Below are 19,250 nucleotides of genomic sequence, written 5' to 3' on the forward strand. Positions count from 1 at the left end.
GACCCAGCAGGAGGAAAAGTCAGACTTGCAGCGACGTCCTGGCGAAAGCTGGGCTGGAGGTGCTGCTTTCTGCACGAGTGCTCCTAGGTTGTGCTCCTAGCTTGTCCTCCATCTACTTTTTTTGGAACCTTTTTAAAAATAACATCAGTTTTCTTTGAGCAGGAGGTGCAGTTTGTTAAGATAGTGTTCCAAGCTGACCTTGAACTTGTAGCAGCCCTCCTGCCCCAGCCTCCCAGATGCTGGACGTACAGCCCAATTAGATAGGTGGCTTTTCTAAGTACCGTTGCCAGGGTCACTCATGGCTTTTTGTCCTGTATCAGGAGAGAGAAACAGTGGACTCTCCCAGCTTCGTGATGTGATCCTCACCAACCTGGCCGAGCAGCTTCAGAACAACCGATTCGGCAGTGATGAGGACGATCACTACAGGTGAGACCATTAGTTCTCTCTCTGTGCCTGTGACTAGACCCCCCCCCCAACCCCACCACCACCAAGAGCAGCTACAGAGGAAAGGATTTATTTGGGCTTCGCAGTTTCAGAAGTATAAGGGTGCATCCTGGTGAGGAGGCCAGTCGCAGGTGTGACAGCAGGCGTAGGAGGCAGAAAGCGTGAACTAGAAGTGGTGCAAAGCCTTAAATCTCAGAGCCTGCTCCCAGGGACACTCTTTCTCTAGCAAGGCTACACCCATTAAGACCTCTCCAAGCAGCACCACCAAATGCCCAAGCCTAGGGGGACATTCTTATTCCGACCACAACATATCTATGCTGGTCAGGACTAGCCATTTTTCTAAATGATAACTTACATTTAAATGTATTTGATCATTAGTTTCCTGCTATAGCTAATAAGGTGACCAGCATGTTGAATCTAAATTCTGGGCCTACTGAAATGTATTAAACCCTGCAGCTGTCCTAAGAGCTGAGGTAACCTGTTTCAGTGCTTCGGGCCTGGGGATGTCCTTAGCAGAAGAGATGCTGAAGGAGCCTCGTGGGCAGCAGGCTTGCTCTCTGGGCTAGAGTCCATGGGGGATGCCTTTTCTCTCTCTATTGTATTCACTTCTGAAATACTTGCATTGGGTAGGGCAGCATTTGGCTGCAGAGTGTCTGATTAGTTGGATGGCCTGCTGACAGAGTGAATTAGCCTCCAGTGGTGCCATACCACGTGTGCCGTGTGTGCTTTCATGCTTTATAGACTCAATGATGAGCTCTTACACTACATCCTGAAGATTGTCGTGCGGGAATCCTGTATCCTAATCACCAAGTGCCAAACGGTCTCCAAGGACGACTTCCAGAAGCTCCTCTCGACGGTGCCTGTAAGTGAGGACTTCACTGAGGCAGTGACTGAGCTTACCCCGGAAACGCACATGTGGGCGAGTCTGCTCACTCGGAGAGCTTTCCTAAGAAGGGAGAAAAGACAGACAGAGGCACTCCTTCCTGAGGCTGCTCTCCAGTGTCAGATGCCTGATTGTTTGACTATGGAAGTTTGGTTTTTTTGTAGTGAGAGTTTCCTCTGTTAATTTACTGGTTTTTAAACAGCCTGTTTCAGAGGCTGATGGGAACCAGGAGGTTGGTTCCTGAAGGGTTGGGGTGGAGTCTGCTGTAGAGATGTGAGAGACACAGGGAGAGTGCTGAGGGATGAGAGCTGAGCCAGTCTCAGAGGCCAAAGGGGGCCACGTGTGGAAGGCAGGAAGGCCAGTTAGCGCATAAGAGCCTGCACTCAAGAGTCGTGCGTCCACGTCCCCAAGAAGCCGTGTGCTCTTGTGGGTGCTTCCTCTTTTGTTTCCCTTGTGGATGTCTTTTAAAAACACAAAGAGTGTACAAGCCCTTTCAGTCACAGGGAGGTCACTTACTGTCCTTATTTGTGTTGAAGGCTGCATCCTCCTGCCTGCGCTATCTGATGGCGGTTCAGAACCACCTCCTCAGTAACACTGTTTTGATTAAGCCTGATGAGAACGAGGACAGTGACAGCTCCTTGCAGGGAGAGACATTGAAGGTACAGGTAAACACCGAGCTTTATTTCAAAGACGCTTTCTCCACAGCTGCCACGTTGCTGCACACTGTGACGTTCACAGTGTCGGTTAATGTTTGTGAGAAGTATGAGGCTGCTCACTGCTCTGTCGTCGCCCAGTGGTTACATGTCTGTGACTCTCATGATGTGTTCTCATATGCTCTGGTGGTCTCTGTGCCTTTGTTTCTTTTTGTTTTTCAAGAATTACAAGTTTTGCATTCGCTCACAAGTGATCTCATTGCACCTTAAAGTCAATCTGAGAGCATTACATTTGAGCCACTTCCAATATTTGGATGATTTAATTATTTTTTATTTAAATAACTTAAAATGATAAATTTGGTCTTTGTATGAGAATTTCTAGTTATATAGTTAATTTAATTTTCTGTTACTATTTTTAAAGTTCGCATCTGTATAAACTCAGTCATTTGTTTGCATATAATAATATGGCACTGCACAGATGGTTTTTATAGCAGTGGTTGTTGTAAATCTGACAGATAGTCAGGGATCTCATTTGCATTGTTGTTGACAATTTCATCTTTGAGAGCTAGTGGCATATACCCATAGTCCCAGGACTTGAGAGGCTGAGCCAGAAGGATTGTGGACAAAGGCCAGCCTGGGATACCTCGTATGTTCTAGGCCAGCCTGAACCACAGTCTGAGAGCTGGTGAGATGGCTCAGTCGGTGCTGGCTGCTAAGCATGAGGAACTGAGCTGTGTTCCTGAGACCCACGTGGAATGAGAGGGCAGCTCTCAATGGTCTCTTCTAACCTCCACAGTCAAGCCATGCTCTTGCATGATCTGGGTTCAGTCCCCATGGCAGTTCACAGCCACCCCTCACTCCAGTTCCAGTGGCTCTGATCTCTCTTCTGGAATCCATAGGTACCGTCACACTTGTACACATAAATTCATGTAAGCTCACGTACACATATATAAATTAAAAAAAATAAACTGGAGCTGTGTGTGGTAGTACATGAGTTTAATCTTACCTTTTAAGAGACAAAGGCAGTTCTGGGCAGTGGTGGCACATGCCTGTAATCCCAGCACTTGGGAGGCAGAGGCAGGCAGATTTCTGAGTTCGAGGCCAGCCTGGTCTACAGAGTGAGTTCCAGGACAGCTAGGACTGCATGGAGAAACCCTGTCTCAAAAAACCAAAAAAAGGAAAAAAAAAAAAAAGAGAGAGAGAGAGAGCGAGAGACAAAGGCAGGTGGATGTCTTTGAATTTAAGGCCAGTTTGGTCTTACATAGTGAGTCCTAAACCCACCAGGACTACATAGTGAGACACTTATTTAAAACAAAACAAAACAAGAACCAAAAACAAAACCAATTTTCAATGAAAATATGGAAAGCCTGGTGTAGCTGCAGCCGCCTGCAACTCCAGCCCGCAAGAGGGAGACAGAAGTGGACCTGGCACAGAGCACTGGAGCTAGAAGAGCTCACCCTCTGGTGGGTGCATGGGCGCTCACAGCTAGTCTGGGGTATGCAAGACCTGGCTCACACAAAACAGAAGGAAAAGTAATCATTGTGGAAAATTAGAGAAATTGGTATAAACCCTGAAAATCCCTCTCTGTAAGTGCCAGTCCTGTGCCTGTCACTTGTCAGGCCTGAGTTCTTAAAACACATTTCTGTGAGTTCAAGGCCAGCCTGGTCTACAGAATGTGTTCCTAGACAGCCAGGACTGCTCAGAGAAACTTTGTCTCAAAACAAGCAAACAAACAAACAAAATGAAATAAAAAAGACAAAGAAAAAATTATATACAGACATAGAAAGACTCTTTGCAAAGGCAGAATGGGCTAGGTGGTCTGGGCTAGGTGGTCTAGCATTTTCAAAATAAGCAAGACCCAGAGATGCTATATAGAGATAGTTCACTAGTATATTTTTTTTAAAATCATAAATGAACTGAACAGTTAAGGGCTGTTGCCTTGTTTATGTTCCCAGACAGTCTATGCCATTCTTTCCTGTTCAGTATCCCATAGCTGCTGCTGCTTAGCTGGGCTTTGTAACTTGGTGCATTTAAAATGTGCTGGGCTAAGACTTTAGGACAAGGCCACTTGTCCAGTTTGAGCATGCTGTGGTTTGTCTCATCTTACTCAGTGCCTGTCCATACGCTTTTTACTGTTGTGTTTTCTCTTTAGCTGTGCTCAGACCTACCAAGGCAGTCCTTCACCTGGGCAGCGTCTGGGCTTCCATGTGCTGGATGGGACGGGAGCTAGGCCTTGCCGCTAGACACACAGTGCCTTCCTTCCCTGTGAAATACTGCGTACTTTTAGCTGCACTCCAGACTCTGGCCTCCTAAATCAAATTCCTACCTGCCACCCAAGAGGAGCTCACTGCACTGAGTTTCTACTGGCCTCATCATTTCATCTGGAAATGTGTCATTAAATAAACATGTCCCATCATGTTGTCTTTATAAGTGTGCATTACTCATCACAAGACTGGAAACTAATCTTATGGTCTCTTCTGCCCAGGAGTTAAAGACCAGTATCTTGGCTCTTGCCACCCAGATCCTGACTGGCTGTGATGAGGTCCTGGAAATGCTGCAGCAGGTCACCACAGCCCTCATTAACAGTGACATACCTGACCGAGAGCAGAGGTGAGTATGGGGGTCGCCGGCTACGACTGATCAAATGAGACCCTTAGCCTGGCCCTCCAGGTGATCATCTAGTGTACAGGCATGTTTGCAGGAGGGGCTGGGATGGTACTGCATAGCCCAGGGCAGTGGGAGCAAGGTTCTGCTGGGCAGCCCAGCTCCAGTGTGATCAGCACTTCAAACTGGCCTTGCTTGCTTTCCTTTCCTTTTCTTTTGAGTTTTCCTTCCTTTTTTGCTTCTTTCCTTCCTTCCTCTCTGTTTCTTATTTCATTTATTCATTCATTCATTTTCTAGACAAGGTCTCTCTACTCATTATATCTACTCTTTCGGACTCATTATATAGATAAGGCTTGAACTCACAGAGATCCACTTGCCTCTGCCTCCCATGTCCTGGAATTAAAGCATGCACCAAGACTCCCAGCTCAGGTTTGCCTTTCAACCATTTGCCTTAGTGCTATGACGAGTTCCTTTGGGGAGGAAGTGACTTATTGGCACAGCTAATCATCTGCTGCACAGAAGATGGCACTGACACAGCGCATCAGCATTGACTCACATTGACTCTTCCAGACGCAGGGGACCTGTAGAGAGTGAGGCTCTTCCACAGTAACAGCCTTTCCTCTGCCATGTTTGCTTTTCCAGATGTTAGACACTGGATTTTTATAATGTGGACATTGAGATATATTGACCTCATGTGAACCTGGTACAGTCTTTGCTTCAGGGTGTCTGTCCTGTGTCTCGGTTGTTGCCCGTTTGTAGATGGTAGATGGGAATTGGGCTGAGAACACTACAACTCAGGGAGGCATTGCACCAAGACTTGTGAAGATGTTTGTTCTCTCCTGCCAGCTCATGGGACCTGGTAGGGTGTAATGGGGGACACTGAAATGGAGCACCCAGTTTTCCTTCCAACAGCAACATCCTCAGTAACTTTGGAGAACTCACAATCCCCCAGCAGAGAAATGCAATATTAAAAGAGTGATTTTAAAGACTAAGTTAAAATATGCCGATTTAGTAGTCGGTTCATACACAAAGAAAGTTGAATGGTAGTTACTGAGGCCAGAGCAGGGGAGTTATTACCAAACAGGTGTAGACTTTGGGTTTTACAGGCTAAGGAGAGTTAGAAAGATGGTCAGTAATAATGGCTGTACATTATTCTAATTCTGGAATGTATGCTTCAAAGTGGCTAGGATAATAAATTATGTTAGGCATTTTTACCACCATAAAAATTATTTAAACAAATCTACCTGCTTCTATGATGTACATGTGCCTCAGGTGCTACTCAGGAGTGGTGGTCTCAGAGGATAAGCTGGCACATCCACTTTGTAGCCCTTCACCCTCCAGCACAGGACAGAGGCAGCAGCCCAGAGCAAAGAGCTCTGGAAGGGCACTAACCACTTAGAGAAGTCACAGCATTTCAGGACCTGTTTATGGAGGGCTGGGCGGGGCCTGGACATGCATGCTCTGGACTAAAAGCCTCCTCCTCCTCTCCCTCCCTGGTGGGTTTGCATAGAATTGACTAGTTTAAAGAGATTGTTTAAGAGGATGGGCCGGGCACAGGATGCGATGGTTGCTCTTCATGCTGAATTTGCTCAGAATGTGTACTTTCCTGAACTTCTAGGTTAAAAGGCTTGGAGCAAGTTACCAAGGCCACTATGCTTGGTCACCTTCTCCCGGTGTTGCTGACCTCCCTGATGCACCCCAATCTACAAACCCTGACCATGGCCGACGCCCTGATGCCTCAGCTTGTGCAGCTGGTGCTGTACACCAGCCAGGTGGGTCCCATACTCCACTGACAGCTCTCAGCTTGCTCCACAGGGCGCTAGAAACACAGCCAGTCCTTTACCAGAACCAGGAACACTTTCACACCTAAGATACAAAGTCAGTGTTTGTGTGACTTAATGAGTGGCTCTGGTCTGACCAGCTGTGAGCGTGCTAGTGTCAGACTGACAGCCTACTGGATATACATTGTCCTGAGTTCTTGCTAGCTGAGAGTTAGGTGCAGGAGGGGACTGGGAGGTGGCCTCACTAGTGGGCATACTGAGAGAAGGATGACAGCTAGGACTGTGAGGATGCAGTGTGACTTGCAAGTTCATGTCGGGAGCTACCTGGGTAACACACAGATGGTTTAGTCTCTGGCAGTTCTGGGGGTAGGGGGTGAGGGGGATCTGGTTAGTTGATATTGTTCTTCCAGTGGGGTTGCAATCCCCTTCACTCCTTCCCCTAACTCTTCTATGGGGTCCCTGGGCTCAGTCCAGTGGTTGACTGAATATCTGCATCTGTACTGGTCAGGTGCTAGGAGAGTGTGGATGGGTCCATGGCTTCAGCTACATATGTAGCAGAAGACAGCCTTATCTGGCATCAGTGGGAAGGGAGGCCCTTGGTCCTGTGGAGGCTCAATGCCCCAGCGTAGGTGGTTGCCCAAAGGGGTGAGGGGTGAAGGGAGAACCCCTTAGAGACAAAGGGGGGATGGGTTGGGGGGTTTGTGGAGGGGAGACCAGGAAAGGTGACAACATTTGAAATGTAAATAAATAAAATAATCAGTAAAAAAAAATTGCAAGAGTTAAAACAAAAAATTAACCAAACAAGCAAAAAAAGACTCACAGGTGGTTTATGTTTTAGACGGCCTTGCTGCTTAAAACCCAGTGTCCAGTGTTTGCCGAGGTGAGCTGTTCCCCATGTGGCACCTCAGACCAGAAGTGCAGGCTTTTTCCTGATGAGAGGTAATGTGTGCATGCGGTGAGAGCCTTGTACTCCTTTTACGAGGGTTAGCTAACTGGAAAAGAAAATACTTTAGGGCCAGGATTCCATAACTACAAGAGTAGTCTAAATTTAAAGGGACAAGTTAGACTGCATTCCCCTTTAAGTGAAGGAACCTGCTCAAAATTGACTTGAAACTCTTACTATAGTGGACATACAAGAAAGATTGAGTTTGGTAGATTAACTTTCTTCTTTGTTCTTTGTGGTTCTCATTGTAGCTGTGAGTTGTTGTTTTGTTTGAGACAGACTCTCACTTGTATAGTCTGCATAGATACAGTCTATCTATGCAGAAGACTGGTCTGCCTGCCCCTGCCTTCTGAGTGCTGGGTCTGACAGTGTGCACAACAACCACCCTGCCCCCCCCCTCCTTGTTTTTGGTTTTGATTTTGGTTTTGGTCTTTAGTTTTTCAAGACAGGGTTTCTCTGTGTAGCCCTGGCTGTCCTGGAACTCACTCTGTAGACCAGGATGGCCTGGAACTCAGACATCCTCCTGCCTCTGCCTCCTCAGTGCTGGGATTAAAGGCGTGCGCCACTATACCCAGCTGGCTCCCTTGTTTTTAAGGAGACAGGGGATCCAGGGCAGAAGTTTCCTTGTGTACAAGCTCACTTGGGGAGCTCAGGCTGCCCTTGGACCCTGAGCCTTCAGCATGTGCCTCCTTCCCCAGTGCTGGGCCTATCTTCTTACACATCAGTGAGCCTCTGCTGTCAGGGCAGATCTGTAGCAGAGCTGAAACAAAGGAAGTGACCTCATGCAGCCAAGTCCAGAGTTTGAGTTTGTGTTCCACAGCCTCAGGCTCAGGCTCTTGCAAGCTCAATGAGAATGGAGAAGGGGCTTTCATGGTCACCTCTCCTGAGTGAAACTACACTGGAAAGAACTAGATACTCGTGGAAAGCAGCCCAGCCTGAAGTCCCACCCTAGTCACTTGTGATGGGCGATAGTGAGGCCTTCTCCTGGCTGCTGTTGCGCATCCCCTTGGAGGAGTAGGAAGTGCATGTGTGGAGCATGAAAAGTGATGCAATGCCTACTGACAGGACAGGAGGGATGTGAGCACAGAACATTTCCAAATACTTGCTTCTCAGTGCTTCCATGGTAGAGTGTTGTCATGCCGTGTGGGCAGGGAATTGAAGAACCGTTTCTTAACTTGTGTTCTGCATTTCAAGTTTGTTTTGTTTTTGTTGTCCTTGTTAAGCTGCACTGCTTTCTCTTTCTCTGGTTTTAGAATGCTAGAAGAAAAGGAAGAGCCAGGCTTCCTCACTGGCTTAAAGATCCCCGCACCATGGGCTGCTGGGAAGACCGTGGAAACAGTACACCCTGTCAGAGACAACTATAAGTTTAAAGAGACTGTTCATATCCCAGGAGCTCGCTGCCTGTACTTACGATTTGACACCAGATGTTCGTCACAGTACGACTATGACAAAGTAAGCAGGAGCCAGTTGTCACTGCTGCCTCGACTTAGCTGCTTCTTATTTTCCTTTGCATTGCTCTCCATGCCTCACTCATTTCTGCCTCGGGGCCCTCTCTGGAGACTCCCTCAGGTAGTGCTTTGGCTGGTGTTGACTGAGGAAGTTGAAGAGCCTCACCTCTGTGTCTGACTGCAGTGCTGTAGGCGTGCAGACAGTGTCACTCTAAGTACCCATGAGCTTGATTGTAGATAGAGGACTTCCTGTGGCTCTGCTACCTTCTGCCTTCCCTCTTGACAGTCGTGTAGGTGTGTGGTGGCTGTTGATCTGGAATGGTCTCACTGCCCTCTTCTGGAGGCTTCTTATGTGTCCTGTGGAAGAAGGTGGCTTTTAGAAAGGTTCAGATAGGCCTGAGTCTGGCTTGGTTTTTCTTCTTTGCCATTATTTCAGACACCTACATAGACTTTGAGGAAAATCAGTTTCCAGCTGGCGACTTAACGACCATTCAGAAAGGGCAGGGTTTTCTTCTATTGCTGTTGAGTTGGAGTCCTGAGGAAAGAACACACAGACCAGCGCTGCGCATGCTGTCTGCTGCTGCTGCTGGTGGTCAGCCATAGGGCACCTCTGCCCGGGGCAAACAGAGTACAGACAGATGTCTTAATCTCATCATAGGAGGTTTTTAGATTAAAGGTAACTTAGCCACACTTGCCTTGAGATGGTGAGACACACAGCCAGATGTTAAATCTTCTTCCCTGTTAGATTTTAGGAGAGTCAAGCATCTCAGATATTTGGAGGAGTTGAAAATGTGTCCTGAAAACTCACCTCAGCCTGCAGCTAAGATGCTTCATGGAGCCTGGCTCTGGCTGTCCTTGCCTCTTCTGTTCAGGTGGAGTGTCTGCAGTGCCTCATGTGCAAGCAGACGTTACCCCTTTAGTTGGTATTGTTTTGGTTTTTCTTTAAAAAGTGATAATTTGCCTCTTCTGGTATGTGCTGAGTTGTGCCTGCTGCATACATTACAATTATGATGCACAAGGAGGCTTCCCACATAGACAAAAATATATTGACTTTCCCCATGGTCCCTGGCTGGTGTCAGCGAGAGGTGTAAAAGGACAGAGCTTGCGAGCTGACAGGCATCCAGAGTTAAAGATGGAGCTCTCACATCCTGGCTTAGCTGCATCTGTGTACCATACACTCAGGCTTGCTAGTTACAGAAGCCAGAGAGAGTGCTGTTTCCCCCGGACATACTTGAATGCCAAGTGACTTGCCACTCTCTTCTGTGATAGAAGCAGCCAGTGAGGGCCAGATGACTCAGTAGGAAAGGCTCTTACAGCACAAGCCTGATGGCCTCACATGTATTCACCAAAGCCCATGAAAAAGAGGAAGAGACAACTAACTTGACAAAGTTGTCCTCTGGCCTTCCCACATGGGCCGTGGTACACAATCCCCCCATGCACATATACCATGCAAACACAACTTTAATCATAAACAAACCAGCCAATTAGATAAAACTGGGTGATGGGAGGACAGTATTAACAGATGAAAATTGTCCCTATAAGCAGCAGTCACCTATATTTGTGTCATTTCTTTATGCCATTAAGCAATGTTTTAAGAATGTGTGCTTGTTTTCACTTCGTTGCATTTTTAAATCCTTATTTCTTCATTTTTTGTTGCTTTTATTTGTATTAGGGATCAGAACCTGCCTATATTAGACACTACATTCATTTTGGGGAGGACTTAAGGGCCAAACTGCACCTGTTGTTAATGAGTTCTGATAACTAGGATGAAAATAGCAATCTGAGAACTACACACACATGGTATGATTAGTTAGATCTTAGTGTCCCTGTGCCAACTGAGATTTGAAAATATGAGAAATGTGCCTGTGAATAATTTCACTCATTATTTTTCTTTCACTGCCTTATAAATACCAATAGCTGATTGTCTCCAGACTTATATCAGCTAGACTTCAGATATGATGATCTATTAGTTACATTATAATGAATGATACCAGGGTCTGGCTATAAATGTATTTTTTACAAATATTTTTTTGCAGCCTCTTTATTTGTAGATGTTGTTTTTGTTTTTCTTTTACAGTCTAACGGTCTATTTTCTGTTTTGAAGTTGGTGATTTATGCGGGGCCTAACACAAACAGTAGGAAGGTTGCTGAGTATGGAGGCAACACTCTGGGATATGGCAGCCGGAGTGTCTTAGGAACTGGCTGGCCGAAGGACTTGGTGAAGGTATGGGATCAAGTCACAACTTCTTTCTAGAAAAAGGAAGGTGGTCGTAGGTTCTTAATGGGCCTGAGGACTAAGTGTAACCCAGCAAGCATTCGCAGTGGGACTTGAGTTAGTTACTGCCACATTGCTAGGCCTATAGTTCATAGTTAGTCAGGCACATAGTTAGCTAGTTAGGGCCACATTGCTATGGCTGTTGCCTTCCCACTTCTATTAGAATTACCTTCCTTTTGCTTGTAGGACATCAGACCCCTGTCCACACTGGAGCTTCAATCCATCCACAGGGTTCTTTGTGGTCACTGGTTGTCAGAACTATTTCTTGGGGGTGGGGCTGCTAGTTTTCCCAGGGTCCTTTTCTGGACATTGACCATAGAACATTGCAGTTTAAAAGTTTTGAATTAATGTTTTAAAGTGTTTTCCTGAACCTGTGAGTTGCACATACAGTGTACCTACTTTAGCTGGCCAGTGACAGTCACTGCCTGGGGTGTCTGGCTGAGCCATGTCCACAGCTGCTGCTCTTTGCCTCGTCACTGACACAGTGGGCTTGGAGAAAGACAAGGGAGGGAGCAGAGCAGAGTGCAGATGGATCTCTGTGAGTTCTCAGACAGCTGGGCTGCACAGAGACCCCATCTCAAAAAATCAAATAAAAACAAATAAAGCAATCAATCAGTCAGCCAATCTCTGAAATATATTGCTCTCTTGGAAATTGTTTGACTTTTTTTTTTAAAGTTCATTTCCTCCTTCCCCTTAAATCTTAAGGTTGAAGGCGATACAGTCACCTTCTCCTTTGAAATGAGAAGTGGCCGTGAACACAACACTCCTGACAAAGCCATGTGGGGTTTTGCTTGCACAGTCCGCGCTCAGGTACTGACCGTAACCCTGCTGTGGGCAGAGTGAACTCTCCTGTGTGCCTTGCTGACATAGGTCATATTTGCCTTGGGAACGGGGCATAATATGAGCCACTCTTCCATGTGTCTCTTCATCAACAAGTAGGGGCTGAGCAGGAGTGAGTGGGCATTTCATGGAATGAAAAGAGCTATAACCTAAAATCAGCTCAGCAACGCCAGAGCCTCTGTGGCCAGGACTCTGAGGCCTGGCAGTGACCAGACTCCAGCATGTTCGTTCAGGGCAGAGGCAGCTGGGACACTCAGTTGACATAAGCACATAGATTTCAGGTTAAGACATGAAATCCCCTTGGGTTGGACTTGGAGGTTGCCTGAGCTTGACCCACCATAGACCTCTGAGGCAGAGCTGTGGGCTAGCATGTGCACCCTGTGAAGCAGACAGGGGACTCTGTCCTCTGTTTAATCAAGCAAAATGGCTGCTTCTCAGAAAGCATGTGGGTATCTTGAGATGCAGTCGTTGATGAAGTCGAGGTCTGCATTTGACTATACAAAGCTGAGGACAAGCAGCCTCGCTTCCTGCACATGATTCTTGTCTTTTCTGATAGGAAAAGACCTAATTCTGTGGTTACTCCAGGGCCACCCTCTATTCCTGATTCCTAATTCCTGGGTTCTGTACCTGGTTGCCATAGCAGCTGCACTTGGTGCTGCTCTACAAAACCTGGTGGGGATGGTCCAGTGTGGTGCAGCTAGCTTGCAGTACTCTGCCAGACTCCACCGACTCATGCATGTGGTTTGCCCCTGTCTGCCTTGTAGGAGTCCTCGGAGGATGTCTCCGGAGGCTTGCCCTTCCTGGTAGACCTGGCCTTAGGTCTGTCTGTGTTAGCTTGTTCCATGTTAAGAATCCTATACAATGGACCAGAAATTACCAAAGAAGAGGAAGCTTGTCAGGACCTGTTGCGATCCAAACTTCTACAAAGGTAACAAGGTCTGCATGGAGCTAGTTCTGCCCACAAACAGAAGTCGACTTCATGTGGAAAGCTGCGCTCAGCGCACTTCCCAGCTAGCTGTGCCCAACCCTCTCGCTGGTTCCTAAGTGTCTTAGGAATGGCCTTAAAATGGCACCCCTGCCTTCCACTTGCTACCTTTTCGTTAACATCTTGGAACTGCATACATTTTTTTTCTCCGGCCTAAACCCCATACAATTGAAGGCTCCCCAAAAGGAGGGTAGATGTCTGGTGAACAGTCAGACATATAGGATGGGGGTGGTAACCACGTGATGCTTTCACCTTTACTAGGTTTCCTAATAACATTGGGAAGGAGGTAGACTCCCAAGATTCTTCCAGCAGTGGTCAGCGTAGCCTCTGTAGGTTTGCTACTACGCACTGCATACATCTTGTGAGCTTCCACGTGTCTCATGTAGCTGCAGCCATCCAAGTAGCTTTCCAGAAATCTTAGTTACAGGGCAGTGAAAAGCCTTGTCTCTCTCTCTCTGTGTCTCCCTAGGTGCCAGTGGCAGGTGGAGGCCAATGGTGTTATCTCCCCTGCCCTTACTCCGAGTCCCTCTCCACTGCCTCTGACCATAGAGGAAGACAGAGAATTCACCTACCCCGCGGATGTCCTTGTGCCTCCAGTTGGGAACTACTTCGACCTGCCTCGGATCAGGCTGCCTCCAGGAATCATGATAAAGCTCAGGGAAATTTCTGGCCGTGCACGACCTCAGTTTAGACCAAGTATAAAGTATGTTCAGAGAGTGGGGGTGCAAGCAAACCATGAACTTTAAGTTTACCTGGGGTGGGGGGTAGCTCAGTGGAAGAATGTTTTCACCTTAGGTGTAAGTCTCTGGGTTTGGGCCCCTTCACCATAAAAACATTAGTTCAGTTAGATGAAAATCTTGTATTTACTTGATGGACCAGAGCCAAGTATTTAGGTGAGCCCACCAGGTGGCCAGCGGGTCTCCCTATGTGGCCCTCCAGTCACAGTCATAGACCCCGGAGCATTGGTATGCTCCACTTCACATTTGTTGAAACTGAGAGTCTGGGTCTGTGCGTGGGTTTAAGTTTCCAGTGGGATTCCGATGCATGGTAAAACTTGGCAAGTTCTAGATCTTTCTGACAGTTTGACCTTGCAGTTGACCTCAGCTTCTACTTTTGATTTCTGTATAGTCTGGTAACTCATCTTTATTTGTGATTCCCTGGGAAGTGACAAACCTGAGCCTTAGAGTCACATGTGTGCTGTGCTGTTCTTAGCCTGAAGCCTTCCTGCACGGGGCAAAATCACCCATTTCAGAGAAAAATTTAAAGAGTAGATAAAATTTTTAATTAAGCAAATACATAAAACATTTTTTGTTGTATTACTTTTTTGTGGGATGGGTGCATATGACACACGTGTGGAGGTCAGAGGACAACTTGCAGAAGTTGGTTCTCCTTCCATCACGTGTGTTCTGGGTCCTTGTACTTGGCCACAAGCCCCATTCTCCAGTAAGCCCTCTTGGCTCCATAAACTGCACTCTGTTTAAACCTGTATCCACATGCACTACAGCAGTCTCAATACTGCATGAAACCAGTGCCAGAAGGCAGGCGAGTAGTGCTGAAGCTCTGCGGGGGTGGGGGGTGGGGTGGGGGGTTGTTTTGTTTTTTCTTTTAAGTTCACTTTACATCTTGATCACACCCTCCTTCCCTCCTTTCTTCTCAGTCTCACCCTTACAAATCCCTTTCCCTTGTAGCTGTTATTATTCTGTGCAGCCTCACCTGACTCTTCTGTGGCCACCACAAACTGGCACTCTGGTGCTCAGACTTAGTATCCAAGCCAGTGAACCAGCCCCCAGCTTCCAGAACATCTGCTCAAGAGCCTTAGTTAGACCTGTTCCCTCTGCGATAAGACTAGCTCAGAATAAACACATCTCACCAAGGGAGAGGGCTTTCATTTTGATGTTTGCCTTGGTCAGCCAGTGTCAGTTTTATTAGCTGATATACTAAGCTGGTTGCCAGCACATAGTGTCTGCAATGCCACCGTCTCTTCCTCTAGTGTAATACAAGGGGTACAGCGAGCCAGTGTTTGAGTTGAAGCCTACAGTTTCCAGCCTGTTGCATATGGTGCTACTGAGTTCCATTTGTACACACCTGACTGATGTCCATTGTCACCGCAGAGAAGTGATCCAGCCCGATGTCATGGAAGAAATGGTGGTGTCCTGTGTTATTAAGCACTTGAACTTGGTTGACGCGCTGCAGTCACTGATCAATTTCCAGTATCAGGAAGAGCATGCTGAGGAATATGACTTATTGTGTAAAATTATGGGAGAGACCTTTAAGAAGCTCAATGCCATGGAGAGACAACTGCAGGTGAGTGAGAATGGAGCCATGAATCCGCTTTTGGGAACTGAAGGAAGCGGTCACTGGCTGTCACCTAATGCCATGCTCACAGATTGCCCTCATTTTGTCTTGCATCTCCGACATGTTGTATGGTCAACCTTCCTAGAGTGTGGCTGAGCTGGAACAGAAGTGGCAGAGTGAGGCTGAGGACGCCATGCAGGGGAAGCTGGAGAATAACATGCCTTTCTTTTATGACTACCATTTTAATGAGGTCAGTGCAGCATGTGAGTAAGCACGGGGGCATGCCACTTAGAGGGCAGCGGGGCGCTCACACATGCGTGTGTGCAGAGAAAGTAGTGCTACTTTCTGAAACCTGAACACTGTGTGACACACCCATCCTTAAAAGGTTAAATGAAAAGCAGCTAGATTGATACATTAGGATATACAAGTAATTGCTTTGGAACTGGTTGGTAGCCTTGTACGAAGGCTAAAGAAGTTATTAAGCTGGTGAAAGCCTAGTGACCTGAGTACCAGCCCCAGGAACAATGGTGGAAGGAGCTGTCCTCTAACCTCCACACAGGCACTGTGGCACAGGTGTGCACAGTCCCACACTCACACAGTATTATGTAAGAAATAAACAAATGTGAGGAAAGGAAATTACCATTATTATCAGATTTTGCTTTCAAACCTTAAAAACCAAAACAAAAATTTAAAAATATGGTTTGAGTTGGAAATTCCCAGAAAATAGACCATGGAATTTTTTTTTTAACGTTTATACTATCATATAAAAGTATACAGTTCCAGGAAGATTCTGGGTTCAAAGTCATCATGTGTTACAAATTGAGACTCTGTCAAAGAGTTAGGCCTAAGGCTCTAGTGCCCTGGTAGAGCACTTGCTTCTAAGGCCAAGGCACCGGTTTAATTCTGCAGTGCAAAAGTGAGAGCAGAGGCAGGGATCATTTGTAGAGCAGCAGGGGGCACAGAGCGGATGTGGTAGCTGGTCCGACTTCCGTTTCTCAACAGTGTACCTTGAGCTTGGTTCCTGCAAGTCATGTATACCATCTTTTCTTCTTGATTTTTCCTTCTTTAGAACAAAATGAAAGAACTAGAGCTTTTGTGTTCCATGAAGGAAGTCTCCTTTGATGGAAATGATCTTGAGAACATGGTCCTCTCACTGAGGTTAGTGATGCCACTCACCCGCCAGTCTGACTTCCCACCTTGGTGCTCAGGACACCACGGGTCCAGTCCCTCTTAGGTTTTTCAGGGTTGTGGGCTCACCAGATACTCAGAGTTAAGCTTACCGGTAGGTCAGCAGCTTTGGCTTGAACTCTGAGAAAATAGCAAAGGCATTTAGAGGATCCTTGGATGGAGCAGGGGCAGGTGAGCAATGTTCCCTGGGAGACAGACTGCTTACTTCCTGTCCTTGTCCCAGAAGGCTGTGTGTGGTGAGCCAGAGAACGACTAAACCCACCCCAGTCTCTCTCTTTAGGGAGAAGTTCCTCCAGGAAGTGAATTCTCTTGCTCAGAAGCCCTCCCACCCACTGGCCAAAACAAAGACCCTGGTGAGGAGCCTGATGAACCGAGCAGAGCTGCTGCTGCATGTCACCATTGCGGCCCAGGCCGGACTCACCAGGAGCATCTCAGGGACGCCAGCAGAGACGCCTGGTACTGTGCCAGGCTCTGGCCTGACTCTGTTCATAAAGCACACATCAACTATCTTTACAGAATCCACTCCTAAGTTCTCCTAAAACAACAAAATAGGGGATGTAAACACGTTCCTTCTTGTCTCTGTACTCTCTATAGTCTCTTAAGACTGGATCCCTATGGAGTCATCCTGAATGGGTCTTTGTTGGCTAGGAAGAACCCCTGGGGCATCTGAGGAGAGCAGTGGCTGGCATTTAGTGCCTGCCTAACTAATGAATATGCAGTTGGCATAGAGTTCAGTCCCATGGGGGGGCGAGGTGTCCAATTGGTGCTTCCGTTTTGCACCTTCTTGCCTTTTTTTCTCTGTTCAGTCTTGGACACTGAACCTTGGACTTTCTGCATGCTAAGCAAATGCTGGACCACTGAGCTATAGCCCCAGCCCTCCTGCTTTTCAGAGTGCTTATGATGAAGTGAACACAGATAGTTATTAAGTGAAGTTTTGTCCTCTCTTTGGAAAACCACTTTAATAAAAGGACTTTAAATTTTTAAGCTAAAATACAGTCTAACAACATAGTTAGGTTTTTAAAATGACTATACCACACTCTCTTTGCTTTGCTTTGCTAGCTACAGGGTTCACTGGCTGAACCCTGACTGAAAGTGAAGATGCAGTTAGCATTAGCCTTCCATTCCTCTTAGCTGTTGCTCTGCCTCCCTACTAATAATCAGACAGCAGAAATGAGCAGTTTCCCTTTTTCTTGCAGCGTGCAAATCAGCTTCAGAAACAAAGGTGGCGTCTCACGCTGTCCGGCAGCCTGTTTTCCTTCGAAGCATGTCTGCTCCTTCTGACCTGGAAATGATTGGTAATGAAGACTTGGAATTTACTAGAGCAAATCAAAGGTAACAGTCCTTGGCCGGAACAGGACCCTAGGGTGTGGTTGCACATGGCTTTCAGCTCGGCCTCCCTAAGCGTGGCTCTTGATCTATTACAGTCTTGTTTTCTGTAGGCGTCGGCATGTGACCAGCCACCGCAGCAGCTCCTTTACACTTCTGCAGTCACTGGCCATCGAAGACAGCAGGGACAAGCCCACTTACAGTGTCCTGCTTGGGCAGCTGTTTGCTTTCATTGGCACCAACCCTGACCAAGCGGTAGGTCAGAGTGTGCAGACCTCTGGAGTGGCCCCTGGCAGCTGGGGGATGTATGACAGTGGAAGTCAGTGTCCTTGCTGTTGTGCATTTCAGGTGTCCAGTAGCAGCTTCCTTTTGGCTGCACAGACAAGATGGCGGCGGGGGAACACTCGGAAGCAGGCCCTAGTGCATATGCGGGAGTTGCTGACTGCTGCTGTGCGAGTTGGGGGAGTCACACACCTGGTAGGGCCAGTGACAATGGTCCTTCAGGGTGGACCCAGGTCAGTGGTTCTGTTACTTCACACTATTGCATCCACCATGGGCAAGAGCATGTAGTGAAATTTGCTAATGTCTTTCTTCAAAAATGTTTTTGAGGGGTTAAAACAGCCCTGGCTATCCTGGAACTCATCTGTAGATCAGACTGGCATCAAAGTCAAACTCATAAATCCGCCTGCCTCTGCCTCCCGTGTGCTGGGATTAAACGTGTGTACCACCACTGCCCCTCTATACTCAACTATTTTTATAGCGGTGTTGTATCCTGAGATGTTTTTCAAAATCATTACAGAAGGTGAAGGTCTCTTTTATCTCTTCAGTCCTAAATTGTCCCTTATTCTTTTTTTGGGGGGGTTGTTGTACCAACGATATGCATAAAGACCTTCTTAATTCTCTTTGTGCATGTATGTATGTACATGTATAATGTATGCACATAGATGGGCTTTGGTTACAAGGTTGCCCCTATAATTATGGTTGTTTTTCTCAGTACATCTTCCATATCACTGTCTTTGGGTTTTTTTTGTTTGCTTGTTTTTTTGGTTTTTCAAGACAGCCCTGGCTGTCCTGGAACCCACTCTGTAAACCAGGCTGGCCTCAAACTCAGAAATCTGCCTGCCTCTGCCTCCCAAGTGCTGGGATTAAAGGCATCCTCCACCACGCCCAGCTAGGGATCTACTTCTTTATTGGTTTTTTTGTTTGTTTGTTTTGTTTTTAAATTTTTATTTATATGAGTACACTGTAGCTGTCTTCAGACACAACAGGAGAGGGCATGGATCTCATTACAGATGGTTGTGAGCTACCATGTGGTTGCTGGGAATTTAGCTCAGGACCTCTGGAAGAGCAGTCAGTCAGTGCTCTTAACCTCTGAGCCATCTCTCTAACCCTGTCAGGCTTTTGAAATCAGACTTTTACCCACTAACCTGTCTCTCTGGCCCCCAGTTTCCTATTTTTTTGTCCCCCTCCCCCAGTTTCCTATTTTTAAACTCAACATTATTTATGTTTACAAATGCATTTATATTATAAATCTTTGTAGATAAATTTGATAATTTCAGTCCTCAATGAATACTAAGTAAGATAG

General features: G+C 46.8%; 1 protein-coding gene across 7 annotated transcripts in view; it reads left to right on the top strand.

The window, feature by feature from the left end:
• Hectd4 (HECT domain E3 ubiquitin protein ligase 4) overlaps positions 1 to 19,250 on the top strand; it is a 151,881-nt gene that overhangs the window by 73,238 nt on the left and 59,393 nt on the right. For 2 of the 7 annotated variants that reach the window (XM_029477883.2, XM_029477884.2), the window contains exons 15-32: positions 321 to 426; positions 1,186 to 1,306; positions 1,864 to 1,992; positions 4,466 to 4,590; positions 6,203 to 6,356; positions 7,204 to 7,304; positions 8,562 to 8,760; positions 10,834 to 10,980; positions 11,737 to 11,841; positions 12,636 to 12,799; positions 13,326 to 13,559; positions 14,968 to 15,160; positions 15,297 to 15,401; positions 16,221 to 16,309; positions 16,620 to 16,795; positions 17,536 to 17,671; positions 17,764 to 17,920; positions 18,014 to 18,180. In XM_029477883.2, coding sequence (XP_029333743.2) covers positions 321 to 426; positions 1,186 to 1,306; positions 1,864 to 1,992; positions 4,466 to 4,590; positions 6,203 to 6,356; positions 7,204 to 7,304; positions 8,562 to 8,760; positions 10,834 to 10,980; positions 11,737 to 11,841; positions 12,636 to 12,799; positions 13,326 to 13,559; positions 14,968 to 15,160; positions 15,297 to 15,401; positions 16,221 to 16,309; positions 16,620 to 16,795; positions 17,536 to 17,671; positions 17,764 to 17,920; positions 18,014 to 18,180 — 2,608 coding nt within the window. The remainder of the gene's footprint in view (positions 1 to 320; positions 427 to 1,185; positions 1,307 to 1,863; positions 1,993 to 4,465; positions 4,591 to 6,202; positions 6,357 to 7,203; positions 7,305 to 8,561; positions 8,761 to 10,833; positions 10,981 to 11,736; positions 11,842 to 12,635; positions 12,800 to 13,325; positions 13,560 to 14,967; positions 15,161 to 15,296; positions 15,402 to 16,220; positions 16,310 to 16,619; positions 16,796 to 17,535; positions 17,672 to 17,763; positions 17,921 to 18,013; positions 18,181 to 19,250) is intronic. The other 5 variants (XM_085837104.1, XM_021163282.3, XM_085837103.1 and 2 more) reach the window with 5 other exon arrangements.

Source organism: Mus caroli, unplaced genomic scaffold, assembly GCF_978045245.1.
Source record: "Mus caroli unplaced genomic scaffold, Mus_caroli_1 scaffold_4, whole genome shotgun sequence".
Taxonomy (NCBI): Eukaryota; Metazoa; Chordata; class Mammalia; order Rodentia; family Muridae; genus Mus; species Mus caroli.